This window comes from Amia ocellicauda, chromosome 4 (genome assembly GCF_036373705.1).
Source record: "Amia ocellicauda isolate fAmiCal2 chromosome 4, fAmiCal2.hap1, whole genome shotgun sequence".
Taxonomy (NCBI): domain Eukaryota; kingdom Metazoa; phylum Chordata; class Actinopteri; order Amiiformes; family Amiidae; genus Amia; species Amia ocellicauda.
The window spans coordinates 5,434,863-5,454,790 of NC_089853.1; the positions used below are offsets into that span (position 1 = coordinate 5,434,863).

The window sequence follows — 19,928 nt, forward strand, 5'->3', positions numbered from 1 at the left end:
TGTTGCGGTGGTGCAGGCGCCTGGCCTGTACCCCGCTATGTGTATATATAACATGTGTAAACAGCAGGACTGTGGCTCTGCTCTAGCTTGTGTAGACTGGAGCTCACTGCCTCTGCTCCCAGCTGATGGCACTCGAGTTATTCTCGCTGCCTCGCTGTGTGTATACTTCCTTGGTCAGCAGGTCTGTGGCCGCTCTGGCTGTGTGCCATAGAGCAAGAGTCCGCTGCTGCTGCCCTCAGCGGTAAACATGCGAGCCGGCTCTCGTGTTCATGTGTACATAGTTCATTTGTCAGCACAGTAGAGCTAATGTTGACCTGCGTTAGCCGGTCTAACCATCAGGCGTCAACTGCTCCTTTGTCCCACGGGTGGCGCACAAGTTGGTTCCTGTGCCCTGTGGTGTATATAGTTCGTTTGTAGGACACCGTAGAGCTGGTGTGGCCTCGGTCCTAGCTGGGCTAGTGGAGCAAGCGGCCAATGATCCCATGTTATGCGGAGAGTACGTGAAGGGTTTTCCTGCACACTGCAATGTTTATGATTTGATGGTCATGGTAGAGGCTGCTGTTGTCCTGCATTAGCTGCGCTAATAGGTGACAACTGCTCCTGTGTTATGCAGTGGTGCATGATCTGCTCCCTGCACACCGCAATGTGTATAGTTGTTATGACAGCACAGTGGGGCTGGCCGCTCTGTACCGTTCAGTGAACGTGGTTCTCCTGTGCTGCGCGGAGGCAGCATGAATGTTCCTGCTGCCACACTGTTTATACTGTTATGTCCAGCTGTGGCTACTCAGTTGACTAGCCAGCTGTGTGTTATTCAGTGGTCCGCTCCTGCAGGATCAGGGGTTCACTGCCACGTTAATGCGTGGAGGGCGCAGAAGTTGCTTGATTGCCCGCACCATATATTGTGCAAGTAGATATATGGCCTCACTCGTAGATGCCGGCCTTGCTCTTGTAAGTGGAGGCCGTAAGAGTTGACCTCTGTAGCCCCGCTTTGTATATGCTGATTGAAGACAGTTCCTGATAGAGGGTGACTGCGGTCCTCGCTCCTGGGCAGCCCAGGTTGGCCCCAAAGGGCCTCTGTGCCTCCTGTCTGGAGTTGTTGCTGAAGCCCCCTAGCGGTGCACCTTGGGGCAGGCTCCCTGATCAGCTCACTCCTCCTCCCTTGCGACGGTTTTGTAATACTGTACCCCCTCCCTCTTGGGCAGTGCTTCCGACTTCAAAGATAACGATAGGTTGCGTATGCAACCCCGGTTATCTGAAAAAGGAAGCACTACCCAAGGGTTGCAAGATCGCGCAGGAGTTCTGGCTCCCAGCAATAGAGGACCAACCTGCGCTGACGTCACATTTTATAGAACAGGAAGTGGAAGGGACCTGTTCTGAGTGACGAGCGCAGGGGCCAATGGCAGCTTTGATAGAGAGACGTTTCGATCGGGTTCCTACGGAAGTGCGCAGAAACCCCCTCCCCCTTGGGCAGTGCTTCCTTTTTCAGATAACTGGGGTTGCATTTGCAACCTATCGTTTTCATGTCAAGTTTCTCCTTTTCAATCATTAAGCATTTTGTGCTTTTATATTTTAATCCAAGCAGCGTTTCTCACAACAGACACATTGACAAGTACTCCCGATACAAAAAAGCAACACGAGGTTTATACAAATTCTCCATCCATCCTTCAGGCTTGTTTTGCTGGTATTGTTTAAACTATATGAAGACATTAGTTTGTATTAGTCTCACACTATTTGTGAGAGTTTTTCGATGTCTGGCAGTGCTTAGTGACATTGTTATCATCTTTACTGGGGAGGGGAATGGCTTGGCTTTTATCTCTGTCTTTAGACTGTCAAGTGAATCAAAATGCCTCTGAGGGTAATGTTATCTCCATTTCTCCAGAGATATCATATTGGAGTCGGAAGAAAGACATTTGTTTTTTCTTGCTTTCTATCAATATCATGCCACTTCCATCACCCTAATCCGTAGCCAGCTCTTAAACGGAAACAGACCAAATTCTTGGCTTATCTCATCTAGATTGACTTAGGTGTCTGACACACCGCCCACCCCCGTAAAACAGACCGCCAAGCTGCTGCATTGCCCCCCAACCCTTCACACCTGCAGGTCCGTCTTCATTAGCGACGCTCCGGCCTCCACCAGGTAATGGCAGATGGTCCTCTGGCACAGCGAGGCAGCTTTATGAAGGACAGTCTCTCCACTAGAACAGAAGAGCACGGGCTGATCAGGGGTCGAGAACCAGAAACCATCCTGCACCTAGAACTCCGATCAGCTTTCTTACTATACAGTTAAGACTCTCAAATGACCCCCTCGCACACACTTTTAAGGCCCAGTCTGGGAATGTCAATTCTTAGAAAGACAATGTGCATGAATTGTAACCAATAAGCAATACAGTAAACGCCTGATTCACTTAAAAAAGCTGCTGAAAATGGATGCCATTGTAAACAAGAGAAGTAAACGATCACAGACACCTTTATCAAACAATACTAGCTACAATACCAGTTGTCGAGACAACATTACACCCAGAAACTCCATTAAAACATTAAAGCATCATAGCAGAAGATAAATGACTGTGGCGTTACTTACTTTTCTTTCTCTGTTAAGTCCAAAAGCTCCTGTGGAGCTGTTTTAAGAAAAAGAGGAACACAAATCATATTAGCCTGGGGTTATTGGCTGCTTTTCATAGAGCGGGGAAAAACAAAACAAGGAAGAGGAAAGTTAATGAAACTTGATGAGAAGCAAGGCTTGTGTGAGCTGGACACACAACACACACTGTCCTTTAACAAGGTCATTTATCACTGCGGATGTGTTCAGTTCTTCAGAGGTCTGTTTAAGGCCCACACAACACTGCTTTTAATATAAATGTGCATAGAAATATCCCAGTGTTTGAACATTGTGAACAATCAATTGTTTGTAGAACTGCATAGGAACAAGAGGATCTTTTAATCGAAGGAATGTCTGTGTAAGATTAGATTTTACATTTCCTATTGCTTCAGTTTCCTTAATGTGATTTTTTACACCCTGATAGTTTTAATGTAGGTCTTACATTTCTAAAAAGAAACTATCATCTTAATTGCATCAATTTGTCATAGTTTCCAGTCATTTAGCTCAGATTGGCAACACAACTCTGGAGACACAATCAGTCTGTTCTATCTAGTGGACGAGTTCCAGGGAAGGCTGGGATTGATGTCGTTGCTGCAAACTGCATATGAGAAATACTTTGTGCTGTGAGATGTATTTTTAATGGGAGAGTCATTAATTTTCCCCCAGTGTGTTAACACTTTTCATACATTTCAAATTATTTATATTTAACATATGCAATCTACATCTAATTTCTCAAATTCTGTTCTGAAAGTGGACAGTTACTGTGTGTGCGGTGCACAGTGTGTGTGTGCATGTCAGAACTCAAAGACGTAATATTTATTGAAGATTGAAAGTAATTCAAAAGACCATCAGTTTCAGGATATTTCTTCCTTTCACATACATCGCCCTGCCGGGGAGTTGAGAATATTAAATCTTTTAATGCATGAATTTCATTCCCAGGAAGGCCGCTGCACTGCCTTTGTGTCCTTAATCTTCCAGAAGCATCTATCCTGAAACCAATAAATTATTTACGTGGCTAGAACTCGAGAGTTGCTCAAATACTTGGCCACTTTTGATATATACAATATTTGTACGGCTGGGGGTTTGGCGGAAAACAGGTGGCAGCCAGGTACCAATGCAACAACAAAAACAACAAACATAAACAAAGATACGACTAACTCTGCACTAAGGAACAGTTTTGTACAATTTCTCTTCTGCTGTGTTGACCATTGACTGTTTGTTGACAGGAAATGCATTTTACACGTTATCAGGTACTGAAGGTTTTCTAACGGACTGAAAGTCGGTCTCACCATTGTCGATGATGTACTTGACAATCTCCTTACTCCCGACGTCGGCAGCGTGATGCAGCAGCGTCCACCCAGCCGAGTCCTGCACCGACAGATCCCCCCCCAGCCTGTGCAACTCTCGGAGCTGTCAACGGAGAACAGCAACAAACGCCCACGTCAGTTCTCTACCCGGACCTTTCTCTCACCTCACCCTCTGAGCAAAGGTCATCGATTGAGATGCGATGGATCTTCTGTCCACCGAATAGGACGAATAGCTTTAATTGGTTCATCTAATGAAACCAATATTTGCTAAATGGGTGAACACAAAGTGGTAAGAATAATAATGGCAAATCACAGCTGGTAAAGCTAAGCTCACATGTCCACCAGGACTCAAATCAAAGGGTACAGATCAAAAACAAATGTAGAATAAACACAAAATAAAGATCCCCATGATTTCCACCAACAACTCACTGAATCTAGGAACCCAAACTGTGCTTCTCTTGTACACAACATAACTGCTGTCAAAGGTCACATACTTCATTTATTTACTGTCTGTTGTGTACAGCTTACAGCAAGAAATTACAATTCCCTACCTCTGCTGAAACATAATCCTCACTGTTAAAAGTAAGAGCAAGGGTGGGAACAAGGAAGCATTGTCCGCGTGATGCTTTTTGTGCGTGTGTGTGTGTGTGTGTGTGTGTGTGTGTGTGTGTGTGAGAGAATCGAAATACTGACTATTTTTACCCACTTGTGATGGCAGATATTTGTCCCCGTCTTCCAGGGCCTGTTTGTGATGTGCGTGGCATTAATTTCCTATCGGGAATCTGATCTGAGGTCACTTGACAGCACGTATAATTTATTACCTTTTCAACACCCTGCTATTATACCGCGAGAGGTTCTGGAATTCTTTGTTGTCAGAACTTGCCACGGTAGGCAATTTCTTCCCCCCGTGGGTCTGCTGCACAAAACAGGCCATATATTATCTCTCTTTAATACATACATGTGCGGTGACAGTGCCGGCCAAGGACATTGGCAGCAGTCACCGCGGAATCATTTTCCTTTTATTAAAACAAATTACCGCGGTGACAACTGGAGTCGGTGGAGATTTATCAAGTGACTGGCCTCCAAATGTCCATTAAACCACGTCTTTCAGTTGGGAAATGGAGTAACTTTCAACGTGACGCCCTGGATCTTTCCATGATGAGAGAAACACAAAAAACTGCTTCTTACACGGTGATTTAACTGTTGTGTACCAGCCGAGCTGTGCCAATTACATTGCAGACCTGAGAAATCACAGTGCGCCTCGAGAAACTCACACTACTAGGCTACGCTGTTTCGTGCTCACCTTTTGATGGTCCTTGTTCTTCACACATTCAATTAGTGCGTCTGCAGAAACTAAGAAAAATGACACAAACAGGTTCGTGTTAAGTAGTACACAAGTGTCGTTTTGTAACATAAACAACACCACCTGTGAGCTCAATATTTATTGCAATATTTGTGTGTATAATAATTAGGATAATTATCTTTGGATTCCTACCGGTTTCTCTCACTAAGTATATTTTTTAAATAACAAAACAAATTGAATCTCCGGAAATAGAATAGATAGGGGACTGAGATACGCAAAGCAATACCTGAATGACTGAAATCGTAATGTCATTTTTACAATGCCTCCTTTGAACACAGAATTAATACAATCCGGGCAAACAAAAGGAAGACGGTATTGTTGTGTCTCAGGAATTCAGAAAACTCCGGCGAATGTATTCCTCCCGGCAGAATGGAAATGTTCCGCATGTTAATATCTCAGATCAGGAGCGACTTTAATAACATCTACCATCTCTTGGCAGAAGTTAATTAATAGAGAATCATTAAAATACATTCAAGAAAGGCATGTATTTCATAATCTGTCTGGAAGTCAAACAGAAAAGCACACTTGATATTTACAGATTTGCATTCAGAGCAAAACAAAGAAGACTTTGCCCAAAGAAGTGGGGATTTTCACAGGACCATCTCTGAGCAATCCTAGCAGTTCATGTACAGAATTGTACTTCACAACATCTCTTTTCACTTTCTTTTAAGCATTTAAATGTTGCTTTTTACCTTTGCCTGCGTTGCACACTGCAGTCTTCTCAGACCTGGGGGGGCACAAGAGAAAAACAGGTTTAAGATGTTTGCTCTCATTATCTCCTTACTGATGGTGTGTTTAGATCAAAACGCCTCGGTTTCTGTCACAAGAGGACAATACACGTGTACATAGTTACGGCAGAAAAGACCGAACCATCAATGATATAAACACAACAATATCATTTTATCAAACCACAGAAAACAACTTGTTTACTCGCTCGAAACTCGAAGCTGTCAGGCTGTTCCACTCACCTATTTCTAATGACCTGTGCTTTCTGGATAAGATTACATACTAGCCTTTATTTATTTATTTACTTTTTCTGATAGGAGACCATCGATTTTCTCCCCGAGCTGCTATTGCACACACCTTTCCATGTCATATCAAGAGTTGTAGCATAAGTCCACCGTGAAGAGAGAGAGAGAGAGAGAGAGAGAAAAGAGGCCCTGAACTTATTCTTTTGTTTGTAGATGGCAGAAACAAAAGCGCCAAGGAATCCTGTCTGGTTAATTCCCCAGTGAAAGCGCGTCCTGACCCGTGTTTCTGGCCACCCCTGCCCTTTGTCCCCTGCCCTGGGCGAGCCTCCTCCGAGCCCTGGGGATGGAGTGATCTGCCAGGAGTCTGTGCTGTCAGCCGCGGTGTCTCACAGTCTCCCCCGGCTGCCCTATCACGCCGTGGGAGGGATTACCGACTCGACACCAGGCCACGCTACAACACAGTTCTGTCACTGCCGGTTAAGCTGCGCCAGGCCCTGCTGTCGGCTTGATTGAATCCAATTTCCCAGTAATCCCCTCTAAGCAGACACTGAGAGAATACAGCACAGCGGACGGGCAAGTGTCTCGAGGACTGCTGCGTCTCAAGGCTCTGAAAACGGCGCCGGGAAGGCACCGGGGAAAAGGTCACCCTAGGGACCGGGAGAACCGCCTGTCCGGGCAAACGATCTCTTCCTGTTGCGTTGCGTTCTTCATCACAAAATGTGTGTACGTTTGCAAAAAAAGCGCTGGGCAGATTGTAGTGGACATAACATTACAGGTAATACATCAAACCCCAAACCCAGGATGCTGAACTGCAGCCTCAGCCAACATTTTTCTCTTTTAAAATGTGAGCAAAAGTCTTAATGGGGAACGTTAGTGCTGTGTGACTGTTAATAAATGTATAGATGACCAGTCCAGGTTCAGTTCCTTTGATTAAATAACACTTTATTGACTGTGCAACAACTGGAACTGCTTGTATTGCTATACAGCCAATACAAATTCTCAGTTATACTGCAAAACAAAAGCAAATTTTACACAAAAGTTTTACAGTAAGTTAAAATTGAAATGCAGAAGGACAGAGAATATGATGCATCTGGTGAAAATACATATTTGGATGTTTTAATTACATTTGAGTGAACAGGACAACATTTTAGTTGATATGTAATTACATTTGGTTTCCATGTACTTATCATCAAGTGTTTCTGTTAAGTTCTCTTCAGCCGCCATAAGAAGCTTAGCAGGATTTCATAATGGTCAGCTTTAAATTAAACGGATTTCCTCCTAACAATTTGGATAGCTAGTAAATGATTTACCCGTTCTGCTAATTGGATGTTCACACCGTGAGGTCAGTAAACCGGGCCTGTTTCCGAGTGAGCAGTAACGCGTCTCACAGCTGTAACGCAGGGTAAAAAAAAAGAGTCTAGTCTGCGCCAGACGTCAGGAACGCTCGCCCTGTTCGACAAAAGCAAGTTACCGCACATTCAACCAACAGTATGTGTTAAAGGGACAACAAGAGCACCTGGAATTCGTTCCTGGGAAATTGCAAATTTGAATCATGAAAGTAATACCCAAAGTACCTCAACAAGATATAGATGTATCTCAATATTCACAGGATATATGCAAGCGAATGCTTTAAAGTCCAAGCAACAGTTTACAGTTCATAATTTTATGGCGGAATAAACTGCATTTCAGCTCGGTCTGAACTTGATCTATGACCTAACCCTTGTTATCAGACTTTAAAACAGCCCACAAAAATGTGTCGCCACCATTAGCTGTCTACAATGTTTCACCGAAAGCCTTTATCTGAGGAAAACACGTTAGGACTATGTCTGACTTCAAAGTTGTGCACACAACAAAGCGTAGCGCATGCAGGAATTCCTGATCTTGGCAAAGAGGAGTCTTACAGATCACCTTCACATCTGCAAGCACTCTCAGTTCCTCCAGCTTTATCCAGTTAGGATAATTAAAGTGTGAATCAGCGGTCTGGTATCTTAATGGATATATCTGTTTACATCCTCCGGTCCTGGGGTGGCTTTCGGGCTTTAATTAATTCTGAGCTCAACATCTCATCCAGGCGAGTGACCATCTCTTTCTTCAGTTAAGAAAACATAAACCCAAAACTCTCTAATTTGCTCTTATCTTGCATCACCAGGTTTGGATAGAGACACTGGTGGAAAAGGCTGCGAAACAATCAAGCAGGACACGTTTATTGTGAAAGACAACCACGTATGCCTGGCCAGCGAAGATCCCGATGCATCATGGGAGCATTTTTCACTCTTCTTGAAGGAAATATGATGCGGCAGTTTCTCGGTGTTGCAGTACAAACACGTGCGCCGGCACATTGGACATTCAGAGCAGGAAGTCAGAGATACGAGTGGTAGCCGGCTGTGCCGTGAAAGCCTGACACCTGACATCGCATCGGCCTGCTCACCTCCACAGTCAACCGCAGAGTCCGACAGCTTCACGCGCCAAGACCAAGATTTAAATGCGGACGATGCTCATTTTCAGCATCGTCCGCATTTAAATTCAGCAGAACGCAAGGAGACACTTCCACAGGAGCCCCATCACACCAATAGTGCGGTAATAAATTGCCTGCCGTGTCAATCAAAGGAGCCGTGCGTCCGGTGGACTCCTGATTGTGCCGAGCTCACAGCCTTGGCTCCGGTGGGAGTGCGACATTGTTGTCTGCACTCAAAGACAGCGCGGGGGAGGGATAATTGGCCGGGGCGGATGCACTCCATCACAGCACGGCAAACCGCCAATAATCAGCACCGTGGAGAGGCCAGGTAGAGATGGCTCGGGTGGAGGTCGGTCCGAGGTGATGCTGAGCCACCTTGGCAGACCGTGAAAAACGACCGAAGTGTGGCCGGAGGATGGGCACACGCTCTGAGCTGCGGCACTAAGGTTAAACTGCGATATCACATTCAGAAGGGACAGAAAAAATTAGGCACAAATATAAATAAATAAATAAATAGAGTACAGTAGTCTTGCTACATGAATAGGATCGTCAGCTTTGCATTCAGTACAGAAATCCCTCGCTTTCCTATGGATTCTGCCGATGGAAACAGACACCGGGGCAGCCGTGACTCAGTGAGGCAGCCGTCTCCTCTCCTGATGACTGCAGCTCAGCCTGTACTTTCTCAGAGCTAATGACCGGCCACCGCTCCCCCCCTCCTGCAGCTCGCCGCGCTCATTAGAGACGGAGACTGACAGCTCCGAGACGGGAACACCACCAGCGCTCAGCGTCGGGGTACTCAGCCTTAAATAACACGGAGACCGCGGCCGAGGAGAGGGCTGCAGCACAACCCCGCGATAATACCCCAATATAAATAAATAAACGGATACATATGGAAAGCGTTCGCAAATTACTCAGTTGAAAATGTGACTCGGACCCGTGGAATGCGGACGCCCATGGGAGACGTCCAATCTGCACAGGAATTGACGATCTCCTTCACCCCTGTCGTAAAACTCCCCAGCCATTCATTTCTCCTGTACGTGCAGATGACCTCTCTGTAACTTTACTGAGTCTCCCGAGGAAACGCGGCGGCAGAAAGCAGCCTCTGTCACGATGGCGCCCACTTGGGGGAACAGGCGGCTGAGACCCTGGGAGCGCCCCCCTCGAGATGGGACAGGGGTGGCCGTTCCCGGGAGGGACATTGTCTCGTTCTTCAAAGAGTTTTTAAAGTGCGCTGAAACTGCTCTCGGTCATTAAAGAGCGGCGCGCGGAACGGTCGAGTCTCCCCAGCTGAGAATTAGTGTAAACTGTCATATTAGATCTGGATGCACGCCATAACGCAATACAGGTTTAGCACAGGGTTACAGGCAAAATATGGCAAAATATCTGTAATGAAAATGGATCTTGATTTCAGTAGTTTTCTATAGAAATAATGATGAACAGAAAAACAAAGATATACTGAGCGTAACGGGCTTGCAGTACCTATACCTTCGGCACGATTGTGTGTTTAACATCCAAGTACAAAAAACAACCCACAGGCAGTTTAAATGTTGAAAAGGCTCTTTACAGTCAATCCACAGATGGAAAGCCATTCAAATAGACATTTAATACCCCGGGAATTTAGTCAATGTGATTCTTTTTCGGAGAGGTGAGACGTACAACGCTTTCTGCCCTTTCTAAGCTGGAACACTTTGCTCCAATTATTAAGCACAAGTAAAAGGAGAAAAGAGAAATCGCTCCCGGTTAAGAATCTGCCAAGAGACGAGTCGTGCCCAGAGTAACCTCGTGTTAAATCACGTCGACGTCCTGCCCTCAGAGTCCACATCGGCTGCGAGTTGGAGGGAGGGCTGGCGATCGCTGCTGCATGTGTAATCGCGGAGCCCGGCAATAAAAAAGGTATTAATGAATTATAAACACACGCTGAGGATTACAAATACCTCGCTGCTCGGGTCCTGGGATTGGGAGTTATGTGAGGTTTCAGACGGGGAAATGCACGTAAATCTGCGCAGTTTATCTTTCTTAGTGCCCGTCTCTGAGACACACCGTGCTGGGACCAGGAGAGGAGGAGGCCAGGCCACTCTGCTGGTAATTCAGCACCGAGGGAGACATTAACAAGACATGAAGACCAGGGCTTTGCAGGGTTGTAAATTTGCTGTTACAAAGGTAGAATTAAATATTTATTTTGGAGGCAGTTGAAGCCAGACTTTTTCCTCCCCATGTGTGCTTCTTTGCTGTTTTAAATCAGATGCGTTTAATCAGGTTGTCAATGAAGAGTTTCCAACACATGGCGCAGAAACCGGACACTCACTCCAGGAACCGTGAACCGTGACTTGCTTATTGAAAGCAGGTTTGACATGGAAATCATCAACCAAGATGATATATATAACGTATGTACCCAATTCATCAATACCAGGAAGTATAGGTTGTCAGCAACATCTCAGCTTCCTCTTTTACCGTCGGACCCCACGTTGTTTGTTCCGTTTTTCAAGATCTGGTGTTCACATTAGGGATGATACACAAAGACACTGGAGAAGTCTGGAGACGTCTGTAAAGGAATCTCGGTAGATCGTAAATCAAGTCAGCAAGCCGAAGACAACTCAAAACTAGGAATATTTTACTCACCTAACCTTCACCTTTGGAAGCTTCAATTTATAGAAGATAGATCTATAATTATTATATAATTTTGCCCTAAAACACGTAAATCACTCTGAAAAATCTGATGTCCTGCAGCAAAATGAGCTGTTGTGAACACACACAGACACAAAGAGAGGGAATATGGGACTTGAACCTCAGCTGGGAATCCTCCTTATCTCTGCCGAGCTGTTTGTGTCCCTTAATGACTGCCTCTCCTCTTGTTCTCTCCAAATCAATGCTGTACTATAATACCTTCCTCACAGAACCTGGTTTATTAATGAATCACGGCCACACTGCAATCCTCTGATTACAAAGGCAGGATCTAATGAATGTGCCGGGTATATTAAAACAGATTATTCTGAATCAATCAGAATCAACAAGTTCAGAAAGAGCCCAGGCTTTGAATAGGGACAATGGACCAGGACAGACGATAATTAAGTAACTAGCGGTCCAGTCATTTGTATTCAATCCCATTATGATAACAAAAGCTGAACCTTGGGACATTGTACAAGTAAATACCTGCCATTTGTATTCTCGTTGTTGTAAATAAATGTATACACAGGTATACAAATATGGAGAAAGCAACTGTGTGTGATATTTTGGTAGTTGCCATGAAGTAGCTTTATTTTTATCATGCAGATTATATTGATCTACTTCCTGTTTTTATTAAACATGAAATAAAAACATTATATACATTTACATTGAATACAAAACAAGTTACAGGTGCATATAAATAGAAAATCGACTTGCTTACTTAAAACTATCCAATTATAAAAGGCAGCAGCTATGTCTTTCTTTCAAAAGCAACTCTAAGGTCCAAAGGTTCAGCTTTTGCGTCTCTGAGTGTAAAAATACATTTCCCCTATTGACTGCTGGACTTCAACATGTCTGACGGCATTGATGAGGTTTAATTAGTGACCGGTGTACAGACTCTGTGTGCAGAAACACAAACCACGGCCGAAGCGCGAGGGCAGGACGCACACGTGGCCAAACGGCATTGCAATGGCAACCGCTTACAGAGGATGGGGCCAAGCATCCTCCCAGCGTGGGCGAATAGTCAGATCTGTTCTCCTTCCCTGTAAACCACACACACACACACGCACACGCACACGGACACACACAAGCCACCCTTTCATCTACTAGAACAACTGACACATCCCTTTAAGTTTCTGAAATCTATAATGATTTCGTGCACTAGGTTTTCCCTGTTGGGGTGTGTTGGTTTGAGGAGAGATACTGACAATTCAGGCAAACTTATTTACGGGACATATTGATCCCACAGCGCCCCACATGTTCGGCTTTTAAACCCCTCGACAGTTATCCCCGCGTCTCCTTAAATAAATGTAGGCAGGTCTAATTACCTCACATTCGGCAGCAGAGCCGGACACTTTTATTAGCTTGTTTAACCGCCATTAATCTTTCTATCATCCTGTCTCTTTTAATAATATCCGTCTTAAGCTGCCTTCAACTTTTAGGGACTCACAATCCTTCTCGTCTCTTCCCACGAGATGCGGCTCTAATGGACACATTCGTTTTCAATTACATGTTGCAAACGAGGGCCTTTTCTGGAAAACTCAAATCAGTCGCTCCAGCAATCATTTAATCCGGTTGTATCTGTTTTCAGTTACTTAAGGCTTATCCACCCATAATCGGGACAGCGGTCTGGGTCTTAACCCCTAAAGTGCTGTTTCTAATACGATTCTGAACACATTTGCCCTGACAACACACAGAAACGAATACGAGTGCCATGGGCAAAACGTGACATGATCATTTATTGATCATCTATGTTAGCTGAAAGGCCTGTCCTGTTAAATACAAGCACGGAAAGCCAACCCAAAGCTGGGCAGAGAAATTAGGCCTGTAAGGAAATTCAGGTGTCAAATGAGGAGGCAAAACTGTGAGCAAAAAATCCAATAAAAAACAAATCCTTTCACTTTTTCTGAAGTCACCCTACCAAAATGATACAGCTTTGCTTATGCTTCAATCAAGTATGCATTTTTCCCCACCCCAAACCTTAACATAAACAGACAAATAAATAAATGTGTCTATATTTGCAAGCAAGCAGTATCTTAGCCTAGGGCGTTTGCAGGACAGGTAAATGAACTGCTGTCCCTGTGTGATTGAGAGTCTTGACAAGGCCAGCTGTAGGCATCAACGTGATTGATAAACACCAGGCTGTGCTGTGAAATTCAAACTCACCCTGATGGATTTCTGTTCTTAATTATACGAGCCAAAAATGATCCCAAATAATGTCAGAATAAAGAGGAAAACTGCCCGCGGTTGAGTAGATGAAAGATCACAAAGCCTTTTTGTGTTTGCTCCAGCACCATCGTACCTTCTCCGCAGACTTCAGCCACCCAGCAAGGTCAACTCACACACTGTCACAGCTACGGCAGCCGTGGACAGCACGACTGATCGCTCGCAAATAAAGGGCGTTTAAAAAGATGCATCTGAGCGATTAACCTTCCAGAGGTCACTCATAAAAAAGTGTTCAAGGACTGAAAAAGGTGCAGATTTCCAGGGGGTTCTATATATTTATAAACACACACATCAACAATGCTTTTCTCCTTCTAAAAAGAAAATGTTTTATCTACATCTGTGTTTCTATACATGATCTATAAGTGTAGTCATGGTGTGTGATTCTACACTTTCAACACAAATGTATACCTGCTTGACACCGACAATATTTGATTGCTGCGAATTTCACCCGGAGCAATAAAACCTCCTTTACTGAGAGAAGGAAAACCCGCCAACTGCCGATTACTAAATGAGTCCATTCTCCTCACTTTCAGCACCTCATTTAAATAATCATAACTCGCTGGACAAAAATATATATATATCTGATCAGCCAGAGTGCTGACAACCTCTTTTTGTTGCGGTTTCACTAAAGTAATTCTCCTCTGAAGTGCGGTCTGACACTTTGCTGATTAGGAGCTAATTATTCCATTAAAGACAAAGACATAGCACTCACCGCCGCGCTGAGCCCATTTCAGACACACAGACGGAAATCGCACATTAATTACAGAAAATTAGTCCACTTATAATTGAAAGTCAGGGAGAACAATAACTTGCCAATCAGGGGTGGGGAAATGAAAAATTGCGCAGAACAATCAGCTTCATTAATAAACAACAGGCCGGAGGATTTCAGGAACTTTCAAACCACACAGACCAGTAACAGCTGAGCATCAGAGCTTAGAGTATAACATCTACAGTCAAAATATATCATTATAACTAGACTGTATGGACAGAATGTGCAAGAAAGTCAGTCAGGAAGTAGGTAAATAAATAAACGAACAGTCTGTGTATACTTGTGCTGCCTGTTTGTGTGATCTCGGCTTAAACAGGTAAATCTGAGAAACAGTGTCAAGATCCGCCATATGGCTCCGTTTGCTGACTGCCGAAACTCGAACGGATTAAGTCGACAAACTGGCAGAGGCTTCTGAGCAACCAGGAGCGTCCGCCGGCCCAGACTGCTCAATCAAGCTGCTCCTGTTTACCGAGCCTTAAAGAGGCTGTCATGGAGAACGACAGAATGCGAAATGGGAAGATGTTAAAAGAAAGGAATCAAACGGGCCCGTCTCTTTTCCTTTAAAAAAACATCCTTGCAGGTTTATTTTTTGGCTGGCGCTAAGTATACTAACGCTTGGGGTGAACGGGATGGGGAAAAATGGGTTTATGAACCTTCCCCAAAGAAATAAACACTAAAACTGACTGTTGCCTTCACACAATTCATCTTTCCATCCGAGCAGGATTTGAATGAATGTGACCAGTAATACATCTGTGCAAACAGTACCTCCACTGAATTAAAGGTTATCAACATGCCTCCTCTGTCCACCAGAAGACGTCCACATTTACATTATAAATTCAAAGCCACTCATATGTGCCTTATTTTCCAATAAACACGGCGATGCAAATTGAAGTCGATGCAGGCAGTGATGGAACGGAAACCCTTGGGTTCTCCCTGGGCCGGGCGTAAACAGACCATTACTTCATTATCAGGACTGTGTTTGTGTTGTTGTTCCAGCGCAGCCTATTTAACACACAAATGCAGCCCAGATGGAAAAGGAGGAGGGGTCACACGAGGACACCACCATAGTGCGTTTGGAGTCAGACACAGCTCGGCTAATCTCACCGTCAGCCACCGAATACACATCTACAATTACACAACTGTGCAGTGCAGCCCAGTACACACACCAGATTGCATTCGGCCTCTCAGAGTGTCGAAGCCCGCCCTGCATCAGTGAAGCTACTAATAACAGGAATGGAACTGAAGTCACTTGTGGAGCTCTTTCCTATCAGCACAGGAAATCAAACTGTTTTAATCACACTGAACAAAAGCCCTTGAACAGACAGTGAATGATGGTCACACTGAGGCCGTGACCGCGGACAGAATACCCAATTGTAAAAAGTGAAAACCTTTCCCAGGCAATACTCTTCACAGTACAGTAAGTGACAGCGTGGCGTCCTTAAGCCATGGACGATGTTTCCCTCTAGTTTAACCCTTTGAGAGCGCAGCTGGCAGAAACTGTAGCACAGACTAATCCACTGCAATCCTACAAGGATTAAAATGACCCAGCGCCTTTTCTGGAAGGGTAAAAATTGCCCTTTGAAGTGGAAATCGATTCCCTCGTCCTCGTCCTCGTCGTTGTTGTTGCTGCTGTGTGCTTGTTTTGATAAGTGTGGGGGGGAAAGATTAGACTGCATTAACAGCTTCGGTCTTATATAAGAGGTTTGGAAGCAGGCGCTTATGGAAACTCGCTTGTAATAAAACGTGTATTTATTTTCTGTGGAAATGCAAGCCACCGCAGCACAGAGCACAGAGCGGCAAGTCTGGTTACTACAGCAACAACAAACTTTCACCGGTGAACGCCAAGTCTTTGTATGCAAATTCCTACGGTCACCGAAGCGCCACCGAGCTGAAGTCCTGAAGTCCATCTTTATCACGTTCAGACAGTGCATCGAGACTCCTGCCCCCTCAACAGCCACAGAAATCCCGCGTCTATCCCCCGCCTGATGCTGACTTGTCCTTGTCGATTCACTTCCCTGATTTAGTGGCACGGCCCCCCCCCGGCGCCTGTCATCCATGTTTCCGTGGGCTGAGCCGTCAGCCCGGCCTGATTCGAACACGCGAAGGGCCCGAGTTGCCTGTCGCTGTCTGTATCGCATCCCTGCCCCCCCATCCTCGGGCATGAAAGCCGTCTTTGCTCTGCCGTCGAGCCCAGCCATCCCACACAGCTCCCCGGGAGATGCGCTGCCTCCCTGCGCTCACGCAGAGACAGACCTGGTACACGGACTGACACCCCACTCTTTTGGCACCATCGGCGGGCGCTCGAGTTACAAACAAACATACTTTATAGTCACAAAGTTATTGGAAAAAGGACTGCGCTGAGTGTTCGTGACAGTAAGCCGAGATGCAAGGAATAGAGTATATGCAGAAAATCGAATGTGAACAACTGTTCATTTCTCCTCTGCCTGCAAGCCACGGATGTCACACGGCCGCTGTACATGCAAAATACACGGGAGCATCCTCATCTGTAGGCAGAGACACCATGCAACTTCCACTTCCTCTCAGACTGACAACCACCTGGCTGATAAACGGCTTTAACTGGTGTCCAACTTTGCTCTATACGTGTACAAGAATCCAGTCAATAGCAACAACTTTTTCCTGACACCACTAGCCCAGTGCTACAAACATATCTACACAGTCAGAGGCATAAATATTGAGACAGCCGGTCTTTACTCTGGCCAGGCCGCTCGACTCTTTAGTGCGATGCTGCCTAGTCTGCCTCCAAATTGAAATCTCTCCATTTTCCATTTAATTTGGGCCTGGAATGGCCGTTTCAAAATCCTGTCACCGGTGGGCAAAGTTATTCCAAGCAGTGAAGGATGGAGCACAACAGAAACGGCACACATGCGCTGTAGGGATTGTGGAGAGGACAACTACGAGCACAAGCATGCAAGACAACTCACTGCAGGGGATTCACAGATGCACAAAACACAGAGGATGAGACGGGGAGTATGTTTTCTCTCTCACCTGACAGATGGTTTGAAATCGGCCGCAGTTGTGTTGGAACGGTGAACGCTCATGATTTTTGCCCCCGTCCTTTAAAACAATGAGAGTATGAAAGTAAACAAACAAAATAATGACAACAGTAGGCAAATGCTAAAATGTAAAGGTTCTTGGGTCCAGTCATAATAGATAGAACTGAAGGAGATAATACAATTTAATAATAATACACCACGCAAATCTAAAATACTGTCATCCCTGAACCTCAATCACCATTCATTATTTTGAAACTCCCTGTCATGGGTATAATCAGGTTAACGACCCCAAATTAACTACTGTGCTAATTGTTACACAACACCCCTGAGATTACAGGTCTGAGAATGAGAATAATACTCATAATAAAAGCAATCTTTAGATTCATCTTTCACAATCCATTCATGAAATGTGACACAGCACGACAGTGGCATTTCTGACCCCCGGCAGATTTGTGCGTTTTATTTTTCTAAACCATCTTCAAGGTAGAAATGTAATACTGTCTGTATGGTTCCTCGGATTCCTGATTTACGATGGAGATTTATCGCCCCTGACAAGAGAGACAGAGACATAGTGCGTTCTGCTACAAAAGGCAACGCTGAGACGAGAACAAAAGCCCGGCGCTGGCGTAGCTGTGCGTCTGCTTTCCAGAAGGGTGCGTGCGCCCTGCGGAGACGCTGGGAATTCATTTTCTGTATGGCACGGGCGAGTTATCTAGCTCTTGGCAGCCCCGTCCGTCCCATCGCTCACTCTCATCGCTGCGGAGTCGGACTCGATAGCAAATAGCCACCAAACAACTCCATATTTCACGGGAGAATCGATTCGCGCGGCTTCCACAGATCATACAGCCTTATAGCCCAGTGTGTCATGGTATGCAGCGTGGGGGGGGGGCTTTTCACGGCACTGAAATTAAATTCTTTCCAAAGCGGTTATACGCCCCATCTTTGATGTGACCCCAATGATGAAAGGAACGCTGTGGTTGATGGCTCAATCTCTTCCAGCGTAATAGAGGAAGTGCGGTTATACATCATCCTCAGGGCCTCGTTATTCGAGATGGCGAGTTGTAGGAGGTAGAGAACGATTACGTTTTTATACATCAGGGATTGTCAATTGTTCCAGCGGAGTCTGACTGATAAGGCTTTGTATTTGTCAGACCTTTCTGAACTGTTTTTCGTTCTTCGAAAGGAGGAGAGGAGTGGAAATTAGCACTGAAACTCTACCCAGCGCTCGGTTTTAGATCTCTCCTCTCCTCTACTGTGTCAGTGGCCAGGTGTGTGAAATATAAGGATCTGGGTCACTGCAGAACAAAGACAGCTTGTTCTTAACAGGTATTTTAATCTAAGATGGGTGCTAAATGCTACAGTTACAGTATAACCAATCACTGAAACAACATCATAGAAGCAGCAATAAAGGTGTGGTAAAGAAAGGTCGATACCTGGTCTGCCAGGACGACAGTTTAAAGATGGCGCTGATATGGTCAACAAGACAAGCTGATGAGATCACAAAATCATTTATGGGCGCTAATGAGAGTGTGAAAAGGTAGTTGGTAAGACTATACGGCCGGGGCTGACTTTCGATGTAGACGTAAAATGTAAAACCATATATAAGAGAACCAGATGTGATATTGAGAGACACGCACTCCCGTCTCACTGTATTCTCACCTTGCTTCAGTGTGCATTCAGTGGTTCAGTCATATTCTGTGAAATGTTTACCAGATTACGAAAAAGGCTTTCAATATAATCATGATTCATAATATAAGAGCTGACACATGGCCAGTACATGCAGTTTAGTCCAATCGTTCGAGCAAACGATTTCGTCTTTGAGATAGGCTTTGTAATGCGTCGCTGCTGCTTTCTGTTGTAATGCGATGCTGGGATTATAGTGCAGCCTGTAAAAGCATCTCCTCCAGTAAGAGACGCAAAATCCCAATTTAGTTAATTGGTACAATAACAATTTGAATGCTTTCCACGAGTCAGAAGAGATGAAACTGCTGAAGTGAAGCAATGGTCTCTGCGTAACTGCATCTTTAATACGTCTCATAAATGCTCCACCTCTACTGTTAAATTGGATCAATATTCATAAAAAAAAAGTGTGTGTGGGGGGACTTTTCGTTCTACAAGGTTTTAGATACACAATGCCAACTGAATTATGACTGAATATTACAGTTATCGGCCTCAGTTTGTTTACACTCTTGCAGTCTCTGATAAGCAATCGGTGGCGGCTGTACCGAGAGCTCCTCCACAGCGGTGATTGGCCATCCAGCTTTCGCAGCCTTGGCAACGCAGCAAATGGAGCTGAAGTCCTCCGTGGAGGGGAGGGAATGACAAGCAGGGGGCACAGATTCTTATTTAAGCAAAACAATCCCACCCCCCACCCCCCCAGCCCCTATTTAAGGCTCCCCCTTGTTCTCAAATCCTCTCACCTGCTGAGGGGCGGCTTTGTGGACCTCAGAGAGTCGCTGTGAGCCAGTGCCTCGGCAACCGAGCTATCGCTAGAAATACGCTTCCGCTGCGAGGCCTTTTGTAACTCCAGGATCCTGCGGGAGGGGGAGAGCGAGGTGGT

The 19,928-nt window shown here is 45.1% G+C and overlaps 1 protein-coding gene across 5 annotated transcripts in view; it reads right to left on the reverse strand.

Annotated features, from left to right (window-relative positions):
- dgkza (diacylglycerol kinase, zeta a) overlaps positions 1 to 19,928 on the reverse strand; it is a 147,402-nt gene that overhangs the window by 9,002 nt on the left and 118,472 nt on the right. For all 5 annotated transcript variants that reach the window (XM_066700619.1, XM_066700620.1, XM_066700615.1 and 2 more), the window contains 7 exons: positions 19,789 to 19,902; positions 17,361 to 17,429; positions 5,962 to 5,996; positions 5,210 to 5,259; positions 3,889 to 4,009; positions 2,582 to 2,618; positions 2,096 to 2,195 (listed from right to left, as the gene is read on the reverse strand). In XM_066700619.1, the coding sequence (XP_066556716.1) occupies positions 2,096 to 2,195; positions 2,582 to 2,618; positions 3,889 to 4,009; positions 5,210 to 5,259; positions 5,962 to 5,996; positions 17,361 to 17,429; positions 19,789 to 19,902 (526 nt within the window). The remainder of the gene's footprint in view (positions 1 to 2,095; positions 2,196 to 2,581; positions 2,619 to 3,888; positions 4,010 to 5,209; positions 5,260 to 5,961; positions 5,997 to 17,360; positions 17,430 to 19,788; positions 19,903 to 19,928) is intronic.